This window comes from Myotis brandtii, unplaced genomic scaffold (genome assembly GCF_000412655.1).
Source record: "Myotis brandtii unplaced genomic scaffold, ASM41265v1 scaffold216, whole genome shotgun sequence".
NCBI lineage: Eukaryota > Metazoa > Chordata > Mammalia > Chiroptera > Vespertilionidae > Myotis > Myotis brandtii.
In genome coordinates this window covers 1,095,185-1,112,499 of record NW_005358092.1, presented here as the reverse complement: position 1 = coordinate 1,112,499, position 17,315 = coordinate 1,095,185, and the positions used below count along the sequence as shown (strand labels likewise).

General features: G+C 38.4%; 1 protein-coding gene across 4 annotated transcripts in view; it reads left to right on the top strand.

Annotated features, from left to right (window-relative positions):
* ATP8A2 (ATPase, aminophospholipid transporter, class I, type 8A, member 2) overlaps nucleotides 1-17,315 on the top strand; it is a 651,371-nt gene that overhangs the window by 84,646 nt on the left and 549,410 nt on the right. For 2 of the 4 annotated variants that reach the window (XM_014539417.1, XM_014539416.1), the window contains exon 2: nucleotides 241-385. The exons of 1 other annotated variant lie outside the window; for it this stretch is intronic. In XM_014539417.1, coding sequence (XP_014394903.1) covers nucleotides 285-385 — 101 coding nt within the window. In that variant the 5' untranslated portion in view covers nucleotides 241-284. Of the gene's footprint in view, nucleotides 1-33; nucleotides 95-240; nucleotides 386-17,315 lie in introns of those variants that run through there. One more of the 4 variants, XM_005865908.2, reaches the window with a different exon arrangement.

Sequence of the window (17,315 nt, the reverse complement as noted above, 5' to 3'; positions counted from 1 at the left end):
TTGGCCCCAGGGGACAGCGGGGAGGGGGGAGCACGGGGAGGGGGCGGGGAGGAGTCGGGAGCAGCTGCGCGGCGGGTCTCCAGGGGGAGCCAAGGTATAAGGGCGGGCCCTGCATCGCCCCAAGCATCCTTTCCCCTCTGGACCGCGCCCGCCCGCGCACAGCCTGGCTCTCGGCTGGGCTGCTCGTGCCTGGTGTGACTTCTTTGTGCTGTGTTTTCTGCCTGCGCCTCATCTCTGCAGGACCTGTTCGTCCTTCTTCGGGCTATAAAAAGGCAGATGATGAGATGTCCCGGACCACGTCTGTTGGAGACCAGCTGGAGACACCAGCCCGCACCATTTACCTCAACCAACCGCATCTCAACAAATTCCGTGACAACCAGATCAGGTAAGAGAAGGCGGCCGAGAGACCAAGAAGCAGTGAATTCACAGCTGGGATGGGGCTCACCTTACTCTTGTTAGCTTTACTATGCACCTAGCCAGCCCCCACCCCTGTCTGCTTCCTCCAGCCCCTTACACTACCCTCCCCCTCCCCCTTCCCCTAGAGCCAGCAGTCTACACCCGCTTTTCCAATGGGGTCATATGTATTTAGCCTTCACTTTTCTCTCCTTTGCATCTATTCCTTGCTTAGGCAATGTGAGTCCCAAGGAAGTTTTTATTCAAAATGAGGTCTCTTATTTTTCATCCCTGAACTCCCTTCCAAGAACCACCCCCTGCACCCCAAATCCTGTTTTAATAGAGTTGATAACTCTTAGCAATTTATAGACCATAGTGTGGGGATCTGCTTTATAAAGGAATCCCACAGGTCAGAAGGACTCACATTCAACTCTAAATGGCCCAGGACATTTATTAAGAGGTCTTTATTTGCTGGGAAACTTTGCCCAGAGTTAGCAAAAAGATGAATGGAAGCTAGCGTGTGTCTACTATTTGCTGCCCACTGTGTCAGATGCTTTAGCTATACTAGCTTTATAAATCCTCATAACCTCCTGTAGAAGGCATTATTACAATAAGATCAGGAAACCGAGATAGCAAGGCATTAAATAATGTATCTATGGTCATATAGCCACTGAATGGCAGAGCTGGAAATAGAACCCAGTCTGTCTGACTACTATGGCTCAAATTCTTTCTGCTGTGCAAAGCTAGATCATTAGGCACAGGTGTTAACACGTTTTCAAATTTCATTAAATTTTTAGGCTTAGATAACATTATCTCTGTGAGTGACTTCAAAGGATGTAGTTCTGTGAGTGGCTCAGAATACCAAGTTCAGGTGTAGAGAAGTTAAGTGATTGGTCAGGTTACACATAGATTATTGACAAACCTGAATTCCAATTCAGTGTTCTTTCTAGAAAGCTCTGGCTAAAACTTTGCTGTTGTTATATGTTTTAAATATTCCACTATAGCAGTAGCACTTGTATAGGCTGCTTAGCCTGACATCTTTATTTAGAAACAATTGGCTGTTGGACATTAATGTAGCTTGATAGGATTTGGAATAGAATAATGGTGCATATTACATGGACTTGATACCTTCATTTATTAAGAGAATGTTAGATTATCCTGGCTTTATTTTGGGTTTTAAGAATGATCATTGGGACATTGTATACTTAAAAGTGTAGCTTAGAAGAATAGCTGAGGCCAAATTCAAATAATGAGTGGCTTGGTTTAAGTTACAGAGCATCAGCCACAATGAGTTACCATTTCACACACTAGGATAGCTCTAACCAAAAGGACAATAACAACTGTTGATGAGGATATGGAGAAATTGGAATCTCCATACATTGCTGCTGGGAATGAAATATGGTGTAGCTACTTTGGATAACAGTTTGGCAGTTCCTCAAAAGGGTAAATGTAAAGTTACCATATGATCCAGTAATTCTACTTCTAGGTTTAAATAACGAAGAGAAATGAAAACATGTCCACGCAAAAACTATACACAAATGTTCAAAAATGTTCATAGCAGCATTGTTCATAATAGTAAAAAAGTGGAAACAATTAAAATGTCTATCAACTGATGAACGAGTGAATAAAATGTGGTATAGCCATACAATGGAATATTATTTGATCATAAAAGGAATTAAATAGTGATATATGCTACGACATGGGTGAACCTTGAAAACATGCTAAGTGAAAGAAGCCAGTAACAAAAGGCCTCATATTACAGGCATGCCCCGGAGATGTTGTGGGTTCAGTCTGGACCACCACTATAAGTGATTAAGTATTACAATAAAATGAGTCCTATTATTTTTGCTGGAAGAGGTTCTTGTCTTCAATTAGTAAAAGACGTAACATCTGTGGAATGTAATAAAGCAAAGTGCATTAAAACGAGGTGTGCTTTTATATGATTTCATTTATAAGAAATACCCAGAAGAGGGAGAGATCAACCAAAGGGCTTGTATGCATGCATATAAGCATAACCAATGGACGCAGACAACAGGGGGTGAGGGTGAGGGCATGAATGAGGGGTAAGGACACATATGTAATACCTTAATCAATAAAAAAAAAACAAAACCAAAGAAAAGAAATACCCAGAAGAGGCAAATCTATTGAGTCAGAAGATAGTTTAGTGGTTCCTAGGGCTGGGTAAGGAGGAATGACTGGTAATGTATGTTAAGTTTCATTTGGGGCGATGGTCACACAACTTGTATGAAAATATTTGAAATCATTTAGAATCCTGTACTGCCAATATAGTTCCATTTCCTTATACCTTCTATGTTTCTATTGAATGACTTTTAAAAAGATAAAATTTCGCCCTACCTGGTTAGGCTCAGTGGATAGAGCATTGGCCTGTGGACTGAAGGGTCCTGAGTTCGATTCTGGTAAAGGGCACATGCCCAGGTTGCGGGCTCGATACCCAGTAGGGGGCGTGCAGGAGGCAGCCAATCAATGATTCTCTCTCATCATTGATGTTTCTGTCTCTCTCTCCCTTTCCCTCTCTCTCTGAAATTAATCCTATATAATAAAGAGGTAATATGCAAATTGACTGTCATGCCCTCACATAAGATGGCCGCGCCCATGCGGTCACAAGATGGCCACCACAAGATGGCCAGCAGGGGAGGGCAGTTGTGGGCGATCAGGCCAGCAGGGGAGAGCAGTTAGGGGTGACCAGGCCAGCAGGGGAGGGCAATTGGGGGCAACCAGGCCGGCAGGGGAGGGCAGTTAGGGGCGATCAGGTTGGCAGGGGGGTCGTTAGGCATGATCAGGCTGGCAGGGGAGTGGTTAGGGGCAATCAGGCAGGCAGGCAGGCGAGCACCTGGGAGCCAGCAGTCCCGGATTGTGAGAGGGATATCCGACTGCCCACAGGGATCGAGCCTAAACTGGCAGTCAGACATCCCCCGAGGGGTCCCAGATTGGAGAAGGTGCTGGATGGACTGAGGGACACCCCCCCACAGTGCACGAATTTTCTGCACCGGGCCTCTAGTAAAAATATATTAAAAAAAATAAAAAGCTAAAATTTCTTTGTAAAAAGATTTATACTGTATAAGGATATGGAATTGAAGAGTCACTTTTTAAAAAAAATATATTTTGATTTTTACAGAGAGGAAGGGAGAGGGATAGAGAGTTAGAAACATTGATGAGAGAGAAACACCGATCAGCTGCCTCCTGCACACTCCCCACTGGGGACGTGCCTGCAACCAAGGTACATGCCCCTGACCAGAATCAAATCTGGGACCCTTGAGTCCGCAGGCCAACACTCTATCCACTGAGCCAAACCAGTAGGGCCACTTTTCTTTTTTTAACTATAGAATATTTTCATAAAATATTTTGAAAATACCTTAGTAATATTTTTGCTTAGTTTCTATTTAATTTTGATATCCATTTGTGCATACTTAAATCTGGGAGAATGAAATAAGGGTCTTTGTTTTTCTCTAAATTCTCTAGTTTCCATGGAAAATGGAGATTTTTAAAAGCCTTGGAAAAGGGGCCTCACAATCTGTTTGTAACCAAGACTCAAAGTGATTTTTGAGACTGATTTTATTATTAATCAGAGAGATTTCAAGTGGCTACCTGTTTTACAGTTTGATTTGTACTTGTTTGAGGTGGGGAGAAATCAATATGGGAATGTACAGGTTGGCTAGGAATAAAGTAGGTAGATATAAATTATTCTATTTAAAGCGTTGTGTAAGTGAATAATTGAATTAGTTGACATGTAGTAAATATTAAAATTTATAGAATTTCTGAGCTCATCACTTAAACTATGAGCATAAATTTCAGAATGTACTGAATAGGATCCAAGAAATTAAAATGTGCCCCCTGCTGTTCTGTAAAATGGCTTTTGAATATTTGTTTCACCTCAACTGTATATTTAAATAGGAATTGCTAATGGTGATGTGACTTATAGTTTATTAAGGGATTTATTATAAAGATTCTTGGCATTATAGTTTAAGGATTTTATAAAAATGATAAGCCACATTATTTTAGCACTTTCATATTGCTGAAGTCAAGTTTCATAAAAATATTGATTTTAAAAAATGAGTCTTTTTAATGTTTGCTAAAAGTTGATGACGTTATTAAAAGGAGTGTTTTCATAAAAGGGAGTCGATAAAGTATTTTTTCCCTTAATATAATTTTTCTTGAGAAAAGATTAATGTTTTTTGTTTGTTTGTTTTTTTGTAGGCTGGGCATGGAGTGTTTATCCCAGATTGTTTGCTTCTAAATTGAGCTTTTTGAAGAGAAGGGACCACATGTGACGATGAGGCTAATGCTAATTCATGGAATTAGTTGGAAGCTATCCACCTCAGGATAGGGCAGTTTTCTCACTTACCTTCCCCACTCCAGTCACTTTCTGGCTTGGAACTGTGAGGATCATGGCAGTTGCTTGTGCCTACTTTCATGAGCAACTGGCATTTTGAATTCAAGGAAGGTATCAAAGTTTGCTAAAGACAGAGGTGGCTGCTGGGTGTCGGAGGAGGTCAGTGAGGGTTGGTGTGATAAATTCAGGACAAGAAATAAAGCTCTAGAGTTAATGTTTGGACTAGTGTATCCAAGAAAGAGGCTGGGCCTGGTGAGTAGGAGCAAGAAGGTCACCAGAGATGGTTGACTATAGCCTATAGGGGAATGGGTAACCTGGTAATTCCAAATTCCAAGCAATTCCTTGAAATTCTGGCAGTGTCTGTGCCATGGAAATGATGTCGCCGACACTGAAAATAATATGTTTGGTCTGAAGCTGTGGCAAGTTGAAGTTTTCAATGAGAAACTTCATTATCATAATTACGGAGAAGTATGACATGGTCTTTTTCTCCTAGGCATTAATTTTCCAGGATCTTGAGAACAATAATAACTTTCTTCATGCTCTAGGAATAGTGATTAATGGAGTATTGCAAAGTACATATACTTGTCAAGGATGATATTATATGTCTACCTAACAAGGTCCCTTTTTCCTGAAGTATACAATATCTTCTTTTAAATATTTCTACAGCTTTATTGAAATATAGTTCACCCATCTAAAGTGTACAGTTCAGTTGTTTTAGTACATTCACAGAATTGTAAAACAGCATCACAGTTAATTTGAGAACATTTTCATGGCTTCCAGAAGAAGTCTATGCCTTTAGCTGTCATCTCCCTGCCCCTTCCTCCCCCAGCTCTAAGCAACCACTGCTCTATTTCATATCTCTATATATCTCCCCCTTTTGGATCTTTCCTATGAATGATATAATTTCATTTCAAGTGTTTTAAGTTAAATATTAAATGTGTATAAAAAGCTTGCGATTTAGAGACACCTGGTGGCAAATCTTTAATTTTAAATGTGTTATGTTAAACTTTTTTTTTTCTTCCAGAAAATATCTTGAAATAACTTACCGGAATATTTATGAAATCCTGATCAGGCATATGCAGTTTTTTATGTGATTATCATATGCCATTGAAATAGTGACTCTCAGGGCTGTAAGGCTGTTTTCTTCTGTGTTTGAAATGAGGTCTTCAAAGCATTAGGGATGTTGATTGATAGTAGTTTTGAATGAGTCATTGGTTTCAGGTAGGAGTTTTAACTAGCAAAAGCCTGAATTAAAACAATCATTTGAATTTGGTCATACTATTGCATTTTTTCAGGGTGGGTTGACTTAAAGGAAAGTTGATTTGTAGGAATATTTTGTTGGTTTTGCCAGGAGAAGTTTAAAATCGAGTTTTGCCTTTGTAGAAGGGGAACTGAGCATGTGTGCCAACTTTACAGTATCGTTGTTTTATAAGATTACTAGAGGCCTGGTGCACAGGTGGGGTCCCTCAGCCTGGCTGGTGATCGGGGCCATCGGGGCTATCTCACCCAGTCCTGATCGGGGCCTATCCCAGGGGGAGGGACTGTGGGAGGTTGGCTGTGGGAGCGCACTGACCACCAGGGGCAGCTCCTGCATTGAGCGTCTGCTCCCTGATTGTCAGTGTGTGTCATAGCGACCAGTCGACTGGTCATTTGGTCTACCAGTCGTAATGGTCACTTAGGCTTTTATATGTATAGATGCTGGGATCCTAATGTCAAGAGGACATTTCTGTCTTGAGGAATGAGGAGAAATCATCTTTAAAAACCAGTTTGTACATAAATAGTGGTGATAGATGACATGTGTAATTCGATAACTAACATTACCAAGTGCACTAAGGAGGAATGATTCTCCTTTAAGTGTTTAAAGCTGCAGAGTTTAGGTAGGATCTGGTCTTAATACTTAGGTTACTTCCAACTTAAAAAATAATACAAAGATCTGAGAAATAGTCATAACTTCCTTTTGATTCATGCAAAGACCAGTGTTTTAAAAACTAAGGTTTACATATCTCATTTGAGAAACTGCCTATGTCAAGGTTGGCAAAGGTAAATGTGTATAAAAGTCCTAATCAAGAGTAATTGGTTATGTTGAAAGCATTCCAGTTACCTACCTTAAAACAGCCTCAAGATTTTCTTCTGTGTACACTGTTTTTATTTATCTGTTTGTTTATATATTTTAAGAAAATTGTATGTATTTAAGGTGTACACCATGGTGATTTTATATATATACATATAGTGAAATACTACAGTGAAGCTAATTAACATATAATCTCCTCACACAGTTACCATTCACTATTTTTAAATTAGAGGCAGATATACTTGGTTAATCTCCAAGCCACCAACTGCTGTTGTCCTGTATTTTCTGATCATGAATGTCACAGCATATTGAGAGTCCTTAATTTATACATACCAGCAGCAATTAATGCCATAGGAGATTCTTGTAATCAGAACTTTTATCAGGGTTACACGCCTGGACAAGGCTTTTGAGGCATTCTGCAGATAAAGATATGTAAATCGGGGGACCTTCAGCACTCAGTGTTTCAGGTAACCATTAAACACACGAGCTTTCTTGAAATGTATTTTTAGAAACAGATAAGCATGTTAGCCTTGGGCCAGTTTTGTATTTGATGTTTCCAAGGAAATAGCAAATGTTTAGGACAGACTCGTGCGGTGGTGTCTTTATCAAGTTGACTTTTGTAGGAGGTAGATGTGGAGCATATCAATCCATTCCCATTTATGAAAACAGGTAAAGGCGTTTGATTTGAGAGGTCTAGTCAGTAAACTTATTCCCCCTCTCCCCTGTTCCCATATTTTATTAACTCTTACTGTCTTCCGTGAACTTGTGAGCACTTCTGAATCTTCCGGATAAAAAGAATTAAGTATCAGGATTTGTGAAAAACACAAGTTGACATTTAACCAGGAGGACACCAAGGAGATATGACAGTGTCAGTTCTGAATCAGATCTCAGGATAGAAAACATACATTGGTGGAAAAACTGGTGAACTTAGAATACACTCTGCAGGTGGAGTAGTATTGTGCCAACATTGTTTCATCAGTTTTCACCATCTTACCTTGGCAGTACAAGATATAAACTTGATATAGAACATTAACATTGTGGGGAAACCTGCTAAAGAGGTGTGGCAACTCTGTGCCATTTTTGTAGCTCTTTTTTAAGTATAAACTTACCTTAAAATAGAAGTATTTTAACAATTAACTGAAAGTATCTAGGAGAGCAGGAACTAAATGCTAACCTCATTTGGCTTTCTGTTGGGTGCTTTGGGATATGTTTGGGTCCTTTACTGGAGACAGACATGATTTTGAGTGGCTGATAGTCAATGGAGACTGCACCAGTATCTCCACTGGTTGTCATGCTAGGTAGGTGGAAAAATACTTACCCTCTGGGTACTAAACAACATTCCCTTAGATGGCAACACCAAGAGTTTGTTCGCTTAGTGCAGTCGTTCTCAACTTTCCTAATGCCGCTACCCTTTAATACAGTTCCTCATGTTGTGGTGACCCCCAACCATAAAATTATTTTCGTTGCTACTTCATAACTGTAATTTTGCTACTGTTATGAATCGTAATGTAAATATCTGATATGCAGGATGTATTTTCATTGTTACAAATTGAACATAATTAAAGCATAGTGATTAATCACAAAAACAATATGTAATTATATATGTGTTTTCCGATGGTCTTAGGCGACCCCTGTGAAAGGGTCATTCGACCCCCAAAGGGGTCGTGACCCACAGGTTGAGAACCGCTGGCTTAGTGTCTGATCTAGTTATATAGAAAAGTAGGCAGCTACATGGACTGTAGAAAATTCTGTGGTCAGAGTTTAGTCATGTGAGCTTTTGTGTAGTTATCTAGAAAGTAGCATCTAAGTGTGTATTCTACTTACGGCTGAGCCACTCAACAGCAAAAGCTGACTCGGAAATGCTACTCAGCAACCCTTTCAAGAGGGACAATGCCGAGAGAGAACAAAAGAAGCATGACCATTGTTGGGATGCAGGGATGTTCTACAGAGAAATTTCCTGAAATCTATGAGGTTGGGTTTGATCATTTAAATGCTAAGCTATCCTTTTCTCTGAAATGAAGTCAGCTCTTAAAACTTAAATCCTGGTATTTAGCTACCCTTACTATTTTATATTATAGTTAAAAAGCAATTTGGGGTTGAGTTTGGGATGTTGCTGGTCATTCTGAGGGATTTTTCTCTATAGATCTTCAATATCTGTTACATGCACTATCATTCCAAAGGTTACTGGAGAGTGTCGGGGTTTCAGCTTCTAGCTCTGCCCAAGACATTAGCTGGAGGGAGAGTGGGCCTGGCTCTGTCACGTAAGTGCTGTATCTTTCATCAGTGGTCTCCAAATTTTTTGATCACATGTTCTATCAATATGACTTTTTACCATGAACCTTTAATATGTATATTTAAATATCTGTATAGATGTGTCACTATCATTACTTACTATCTTAAGACCCAAAATGTATTTACCAAGATTCTCAGTTAAGAATCATGGATGATAATCCATATTATTAATAGTCTTCTTGATTATTTTGAATGTTTTGGCTGATTTATCACATTTTTTAAAAAGTATAATTTTATTGATTTCAGAAAGGAAGGGAGAGGGAGAGAGAATTAGAAACATCAATGATGAGAGAGACTATTGATTGGCTGCCTCCTGCATGCCCCTCACTGGGGATTGAGCCCACAACCCAGGCATGTGCCCTGACTGGGAATCGAACCATGATCTGCTGGGTTCATAGGTGGTGACACTGTTTCTTATATTCCTGAGGATTAAAAAAACCCACTATTTTGAACAGTGGGTTGGGCCAAGGTCATTGATTTCAAAATAACTCCCTTCTACCTCAGTGTTAGACCACCCCAGGGCCTCAGAGGTGCAAGGGTAACCTCTGTTGGCTGTGTTATGAGGTGTGTAGCTGTCCTTTTGTCTTTGTCATCTTCCAGCAAGGTGGGAGCAGCGCTCGTCCTACTGGAGAGACACCCAACTTTTGTCAGATCTTTCCCTGCCTCTAGATAGGGTTGATTCCAAGATATTGGACATTATAAACAGGAACTAGAATAATGTCATAACTCAGAAAGTGGAAAGAGTTAGATGAGAATATGAATATAACTCAAGGTGCAGTATTAGATATACTGTCCAAAGAGAGGCTGATTATCTATACTAGTGATTACTAACACTGTTCTTTTATGCAACTCGCGTTGTTCACTATCCAGTTATTTGATAACAAAAACATTCAGTTGATAAGCTATTACTGGGGGAAAGGAAGGTGTACTTGAGTATTACCCTGTGCAAGGGGAGTAGACTGCCTGGAGAGTAAATACATATGCAGGCTAAGGAATAACAAGGTGAATTTGGGGTGCCAGGGGCTTTTGTATGTATTTTTCTAGCCTGCAACTTTTACAGGCAATCATGCTGTACTGAGAGCATAAGACAGGGCTAAGATGTGTTTAATGGTGTGTTATGTTGTTAAATCAAGAAATTTGCTTCTTCTTTTGGAGTTCTGCAAGAACAAAGTTCGGTGTAAATTCACATTAAATTCACCATGGCTTCCCCCTGCTACCCCAAACACCAACTGAGATTCTTTACCGTAGAATGGTAAAAACCTTAAACTTGGTCCCAGTGAATAACTAGAATGCTAATGAATTGTGAATATAGAGTCTGTATCTTTCTCCACTCTTAAACCTCCTTCTTTCCTTGTTTTGGATTGTCAGTTTTGCAGCCATTTGGACTCTGCTTTGAGTTTTCTAAGGAACCTGGCAGTGTGTTTAATATTTAATCTGAATACTTAATTATATATTCAGTTATATAAAGGAATATTATTTAAATTATCCAATCAAAAATATGACTCCTTTATTTCTATTCTAGTAACTGGTGAAGGTTTTGAAAGTATTATTGTCTAGCATATGAAATGTGTTACTAAAGCTCTGACAATTTAAAAATAGAGCTCTTTATTTTAAAGCAGCAAGTCTCTTTGCTGAGTAATATCATAAATACCTACCCAATATTCCATCTTTGTTGAAACTGCCTCATATTAATTTTTAATGTTACTTTTACAAATATAGTTTATTAATCATTCTAGTGTTGATACATGAGAGTAAATTGAGTTATTTCCTATACTGACTATGTCAAGGGCAGACAGAGCATTAACTTCTCGTATTCCTGTTTTGCCTGCCAGCTGTTACACAGTTTCTTGGCTACTTGTATTTCAATAAAGTTTTGTTCACTGTATATGCTTAGACATTGCAGGAAAGTAATTTTAATTTTAAGTACTGGAGTGTGTGTATGTTTTTTTTTTGTGTGTGTGTATCATAGTTATTTTCTAAATGGAGGTCTTGACATGGGTTAGCCATATTTGTAAGCCAAACATTATAGCTATTACAAAGTTGGGGAACTTTACAGCAAAAAATAACGTAATGGGATATCCCTACTGATACCTTTACCAATCTCCTTTCACCACTTTGCGTAAATGTATACAAAGCTCTTACTTAATGTTTAGATTCATTTGGCCTATAGGTGAACATTGTCTCCATTGGGAACTTATTAATTCACCCGGAAAGCCATTCTAGTCCATGCTTACCTGACGTGGAAAGGTCTTTCTTTACCCTGAGGCTTTTTGTGATTTCTACACATAAAAACAGCAATTGATCTGTAAGCAGCAGGAAATATTGTAGTTGCTATAACAAAATATTAATTACAATATCCTATTTGAATTAGTATTCATGAACTGTCATGCATTTAATAGTGCTCTTAACACTTAGTGTGACAGCCACAGACTCATTTATAGAGATGAGCTTTGTAGTGTTGTCTCAGAGAGGAGGTGTGGTCTCCTCATGAGGACCTGTGGTCGCCTCAAGTACTGGGCTTCTACTATCGCTTTGGGAAACTGGGAGTTTTCTTATTTAATGAAGTTAATTGATGACTGCTCTAATATACATTGCTCTTATATTCAACAGAAATTAAAATGCATGTTTGAGAAGGTTTTTATATTTTTACCCTCTAAACTGTACCCTAAAACTCTAAAACCACATGTTAGTATGTATGAATTTTAAGGAAATGCTGATAATATTTTTATGTTTCTCTTCCAATTTCTGAGGACCACTTATTTATAGTTTTGTGGCTCATTTACTAGTATTTTCTTTTGGTGGTTAATGGACACAGTGTTCCAAAATATTTTTAATCACATGACCTACATTTTATGAGATAAGAAACTATTTTTAATACAATGCTGGTATTTGCTGTAGAATAATATAAATGTTTTATAGAAACCAATCCTCAGGATTTAAGGATTTTGGAATAGTGAATTGCTTTATAAGAAAGTTAGCTGATTTTGATTTTAAATCATAATACTTTTTATATAAGTAGTGTGCAAATATCGATTTAACATTCTTCATAGCTAAATATCTTTTCTTGCATAGCAGTTGAAGATAAAGTGCATAGCAGTTTGAACTGTTGTGCTAAGGAACCTCATAAATTTTGATATTTTGAGATACTACCATTAGAAAATAGGAATACAATAAGAATGTCTAGTCTTTTAAAGAAACATATTCTTGTTTACCTTTGAAAATACATTTAATATTTGAAAATTAGAACAGCGTAAAAATGGGTCTACATTTATCCATGAAAATAATGTTTGTAACATAGTGAATGGAGCTATGGTCGAGTTCTGCAGGAGTGCTAGACTGTGTAGTAATTTCTAAGATGTATTCCCTGCTTAGTAAGACCTTAAAGATAGTCTGTGACTTAAAAGTGAATTATCTCTAAAAACTTTTGCCAAGGTTTATGCACCCCATAAAATTATTGAATACATTTTTATGGAATCTGCAAAAGATATCGGTGCTGATATTTACTTTTGCTCTCAGTGTCTTGTTCTTGTGGTGTTTGCACTCTGCAGGCTGTCACAATTTCTGTGGCATGTCAAGGTAACTTGGTTGGTGAGAACATGATGTATAGATTTATTTTTATTTTTTTAGAAAAACCTTACATTGCATAAGAAAAATCCAGGTTTATTTGGCTTGAGCGGGGCTTCATTTCTGTTTGAAACAAGCACTCTAGCTGATTTTGTTGAAGGTGGTCCTCTCTTATTGTTACCCCTATCCCACAGTGCATATTTCTTTCCTAGGTCATTGTGAGTATTAAATGAGTTAATATGTGTAAAGCACATTAAACAGTACTTCACTCAGTCTTTTATATATTTTGATGTTATTTCATTTGCATTTTGGATGGTATGTTTGGCAATAACTTTTCCACCAAACTGGGTGCATGTTACTTGAATTAAAAAGACAAACAGGTTTTGAATTGCCTTAGTAGAGATGAAAAGGTAACACACAAATTGAGTAGGATGAGTATCTTTGAAGAATAAACTACATTTTCTTTTTCAGCAACCTGATTTTTAAGATTAATTTTAGTATTTGCCTGAGTTCACCATGGAGAAATTTATATTAAGTATTTACTGGAAAAATGGTAATGGGAAAAAAACCTGTGTTTTTCTTGAGTAGCCAGAGAGGAAGACAGTTAGGTAAAGTAAATGGGGCAAAGCAAACCTGCTGTATAAGTGACCAGCTGAGGGAGTTTTTCCTTATTTGTCAGATGGGAAGCACACTTCTCTGGAAGGCTATTGTAATACTAAATGAGGTTACAAATGAGCCAATGTCTCTAGAGAGTAATACACCATGGATATTGTATGACCTGACTTCCACAACAGGTCAGATAGGCTTATTGCTTTTTTCTTTTTTTGTGGTAAGTACACATAACCTTTAGTATTGTAACCATTTTTAAAATATATATATATTTTATTGACTTTTTACAGAGAGGAAGGGAGAGGGATAGAGAGTTAGAAACATCGATGAGAGAGAAACATCGATCAGCTGCCTCCTGCACACCCCCTACTGGGGATTTGCCTGCAACCAAGGTACATGCCCTTGACCGGAATCGAACCTGGGACCCTTCAGTCCGCAGGCTGACGCTCTATCCACTGAGCCAAACCGGTTAGGGCTGTAACCATTTTTAAGTGTACATTTCAGTAGTTAAGTACATCTACATTGTTGTGCACCCAATCTCCAGAACTCTTTTCATTTTCCCAAACTGAGACTTTATATCCATTAAATAGCTCCCCAAGCCTCCCTCCCACCAGACCCTGGCAACCACCACTCTACTTCCTGTCTCTATAAATCTGTCTGCTTTAAGGACCTCATATAATAGTTGTATTGCTCTTTGAAATAGTAAATCTCCATCATTATAGAGTTTGGTACTTTAACAAGTTGTCATTTTTTAATGGTGTCTCTATCCCTTAAATCTTCCATGCTTTGTCTTACGTCTTGCTGTGAACCACGGCAAACACCCTTTTAAAAAGTGGTATAAAAATTTAAAGGAATTTCAAATGACTTTTTCCCTCTCCCTTTCTGCAGTGTTGTCGAACTTGCCACACCAATTTTCCCTGATGATCCTGTGGAAAAGTTGGGCTATTCCGGGAGCAGCAGAGAGCATTTGAGGGCCGAGGGGGTAGCTTGGTGGGGAGGTGGTGGGGAGATAGGGGGGACTGTTATACCAGATTTGCTTTGTCAAGTAGATGGTTTCTACTGCACTGGCTCAGGATCTAATTTCTCCACTTCTGGTGTGATGATCTGCCTCTATGCCCATTTCCCTTCCACACGGTTTCATTCTAAAACAGTAAAGGGGCTGTGATCTCCCTGTTCAGTGACCATTGCTATTTTTATTTTGTCTTCAGTAAGATATACAGGGCCGGCCGTTCTCATTCTATCCCAGGCTTACTGTCCCATCTCTCCACGTTCCTCTTCCTGTATTCAGGCTGCAGTGAGTTACTCACTTGGCCTTTAATCATAGTGTTTTCCCTAGAATGTTCCTTTTTTCCTTACTAAAGCTTTTCCGTTTGGTGAACTCTGTCTTTTAAGGCTTAGGTCTCATAACTCTTAAGAAGCGTTTTCTTCCATGTCCTGCATCTCCACGCTTTACTGTTGAGCCGCCCCCTGCTTTTGCCACAACTTTGCAGACTTTTCTTTTGTGGAACTTAACACATTGCATCGTATCTATTTTTATGTCTGACTCTCTGCCTCTGCTGCATCATCCTTGGTGGCAAAGTCTGTCTATTTTATCTTGCATTTTCCCCAGCACCAAGCATAGCTCCTAGCCAATAAGCACAAAATCTTTGCTAAATGACTTGGCTCTACTGGTGAAGGTCAGAATTATACAGAAAATAGGAACTGACTTACCACATTGTTCTAAGATTTCCTTCACATTTAATTGCTTATTGAACAAAGTAAAAACCCCAAAGCAGTCACTTATGCCTCGGAAATTGATGTATTGTGTGGTTTTAATGTTGTGCTTTTATGCATAAAGTACTCTTGAAAGGGGGTAGCTGAGTTAAATGCTTTTAATGTCGATTCTTCAGATAAAACAACGTGATATCTGCCCTCAAATGAGGTGCCTTTGGGATTAATGTGATAGCTGGCATCCTTAGTCATTTATGTCAGTTGAAGTTTAAATTTTTGTTTATTCTACAAATTTATTTTTGGTACCTAGTACACAGCCGTCACTGTGCTTGCTATTTGGGGATATGATGGTGGAAAAGCAAGAGCTCTGTATACATGATTCTGATAATCTTTTTACTCTTCTTTTCCCACACTTACTTTTAGCTTTTTGGATACGTTTGAGTAAAGAAGATGACCTAGAGAACATATGTGTTTGTTGCTCCTTTGTTCCCTCTGCTTTTTGGCCCAGGTCCTCAGGCTCTTAAAAGAAGAGTGATAGCAGAAAAAGATTCAGAGTAGCCTTATGGTATGTTCTTCCTAGGCCACAGGTGGGTTGTGCCATTCCTTGAAGGGTTGCCCACCTTGTAACTCATTTCCATGCCACTTTCTTTATAGGCTCACCTTGGGGTACAAAATGCCACATATGTCAGAGAGCCAGTGCTCCCATACCTGAACCTACACTCCTAAGGAGAGGTCAGAAGTGAGGCATGGGTGAGACCAAGCTAGTCTTGGCTGGTGTCCCCATTTCACAGATGAAAAGACCAATAAAATAATGTTACACAACTTACCCAAATCCACACAGTCCATGGAGGACCAATCTGCCTAAGGTGTAAACAATAAAACTGTCTAAAAGTTGATCTGCTTTTTATTATCCCATGCACCAGCAATTGTAAGCAATGTCAGTGTTAAGAATAGTCCTCCCTGACATACCTCAACCCAATAAAGGCCATATATGACAAATCCACAGCTGACATCATACTCAACAGTGAAAAGCTGAAAGCTTTTTCTCTAAGATCAGGAGCATGACAAGGATGCCCACTCTCACCACTCTTATTGAAAATAGTATTGGAAGTCCTAGCAACAGCAATCAGATTAGAAAAAGAAACAAAAGCATCCAAATTAGAAAGGAAGAAGTATATTGTCACTGTTTGCTGATGGATACTATATGGATAGAACTGTAAAGATTCCACACAAAAACTGTTAGAACTAATAAATGAATTCAGTGAAGTTGTGGATACAAAATAAATATTCAGAAATCAGTAGTGTTTCTATACACAAGTACTGAACTATCAAAAAGAGAAATTAAGGAAACATTCCATTTATAATTGCATCAAAAAGAATAAAATACTTAGGAATAAATTTAATCAAGAGGTAAAAAACCTGTACTCAGAAACTATAAGACATCAATGAAAAAAATGGAAGAGGACACAAATAAATGGTGGGACATATTGTGATCATGGATTGGAAGAATTAATATTGTTAAAATGCCCCTACTACCCAACACAATCAACAGATTCAATGCAATCCTTATCAAAATACGAATGGCATCTTTTCGCATAACTAGAACAAATAATCCTAAAATCTATATGGAACCACAAAAAACCTGGACTAGCCAAAGCAATCTTAAGAAAGAATCACAAAGTGGGAGGTAACATGCTTTTCCTGATTTCAAACTATACTGCAAAGCTACAGTAACAAAAACAGTATGTTAGTGGCACAAAAACAGACACATAGACCAATGGAACAAAATAGAGAAATAATACCAGAAATAAATTAATCTATGACAAAGGAGGCAAGAATATACAATGACATTGGTGTTGGGGGAAATATAAATAGTGCTGGGAAAACTGGGCAAAAATAATGAGACTGTATCACTTTCTTACACCATATACAAGAATAAATTCAAAATAGGATAAAGACTTAAATGTAAGACCTGAAACCATAAAACTCCTAGAAGAAAACATAGGCAGCAAATAGGCAGTAAACTTTTTGACATCAGTGTTAGCAATATTTTTTTGGACATATTTTCTTGGGCAAAGGCAGCAAAAGAAAAATAAACAAATGGGACTACTTCAAGCTAAAAAGCTTTTGAATGCAAAGGAAACCATCAATAAGATGAAATATTAACCTATTGAATGGGAGAAAATATTTGCAAATGATCTACACTAATAAAAGAGAAACATGGTAATTAGCGTACGACCGCTACCCTTTTCATTGGCTAATCAGTGAGTATATGCAAATTAACTGTCAGCCAAGATGGCGGCCGGCAGCCATGCACTGAAGCGA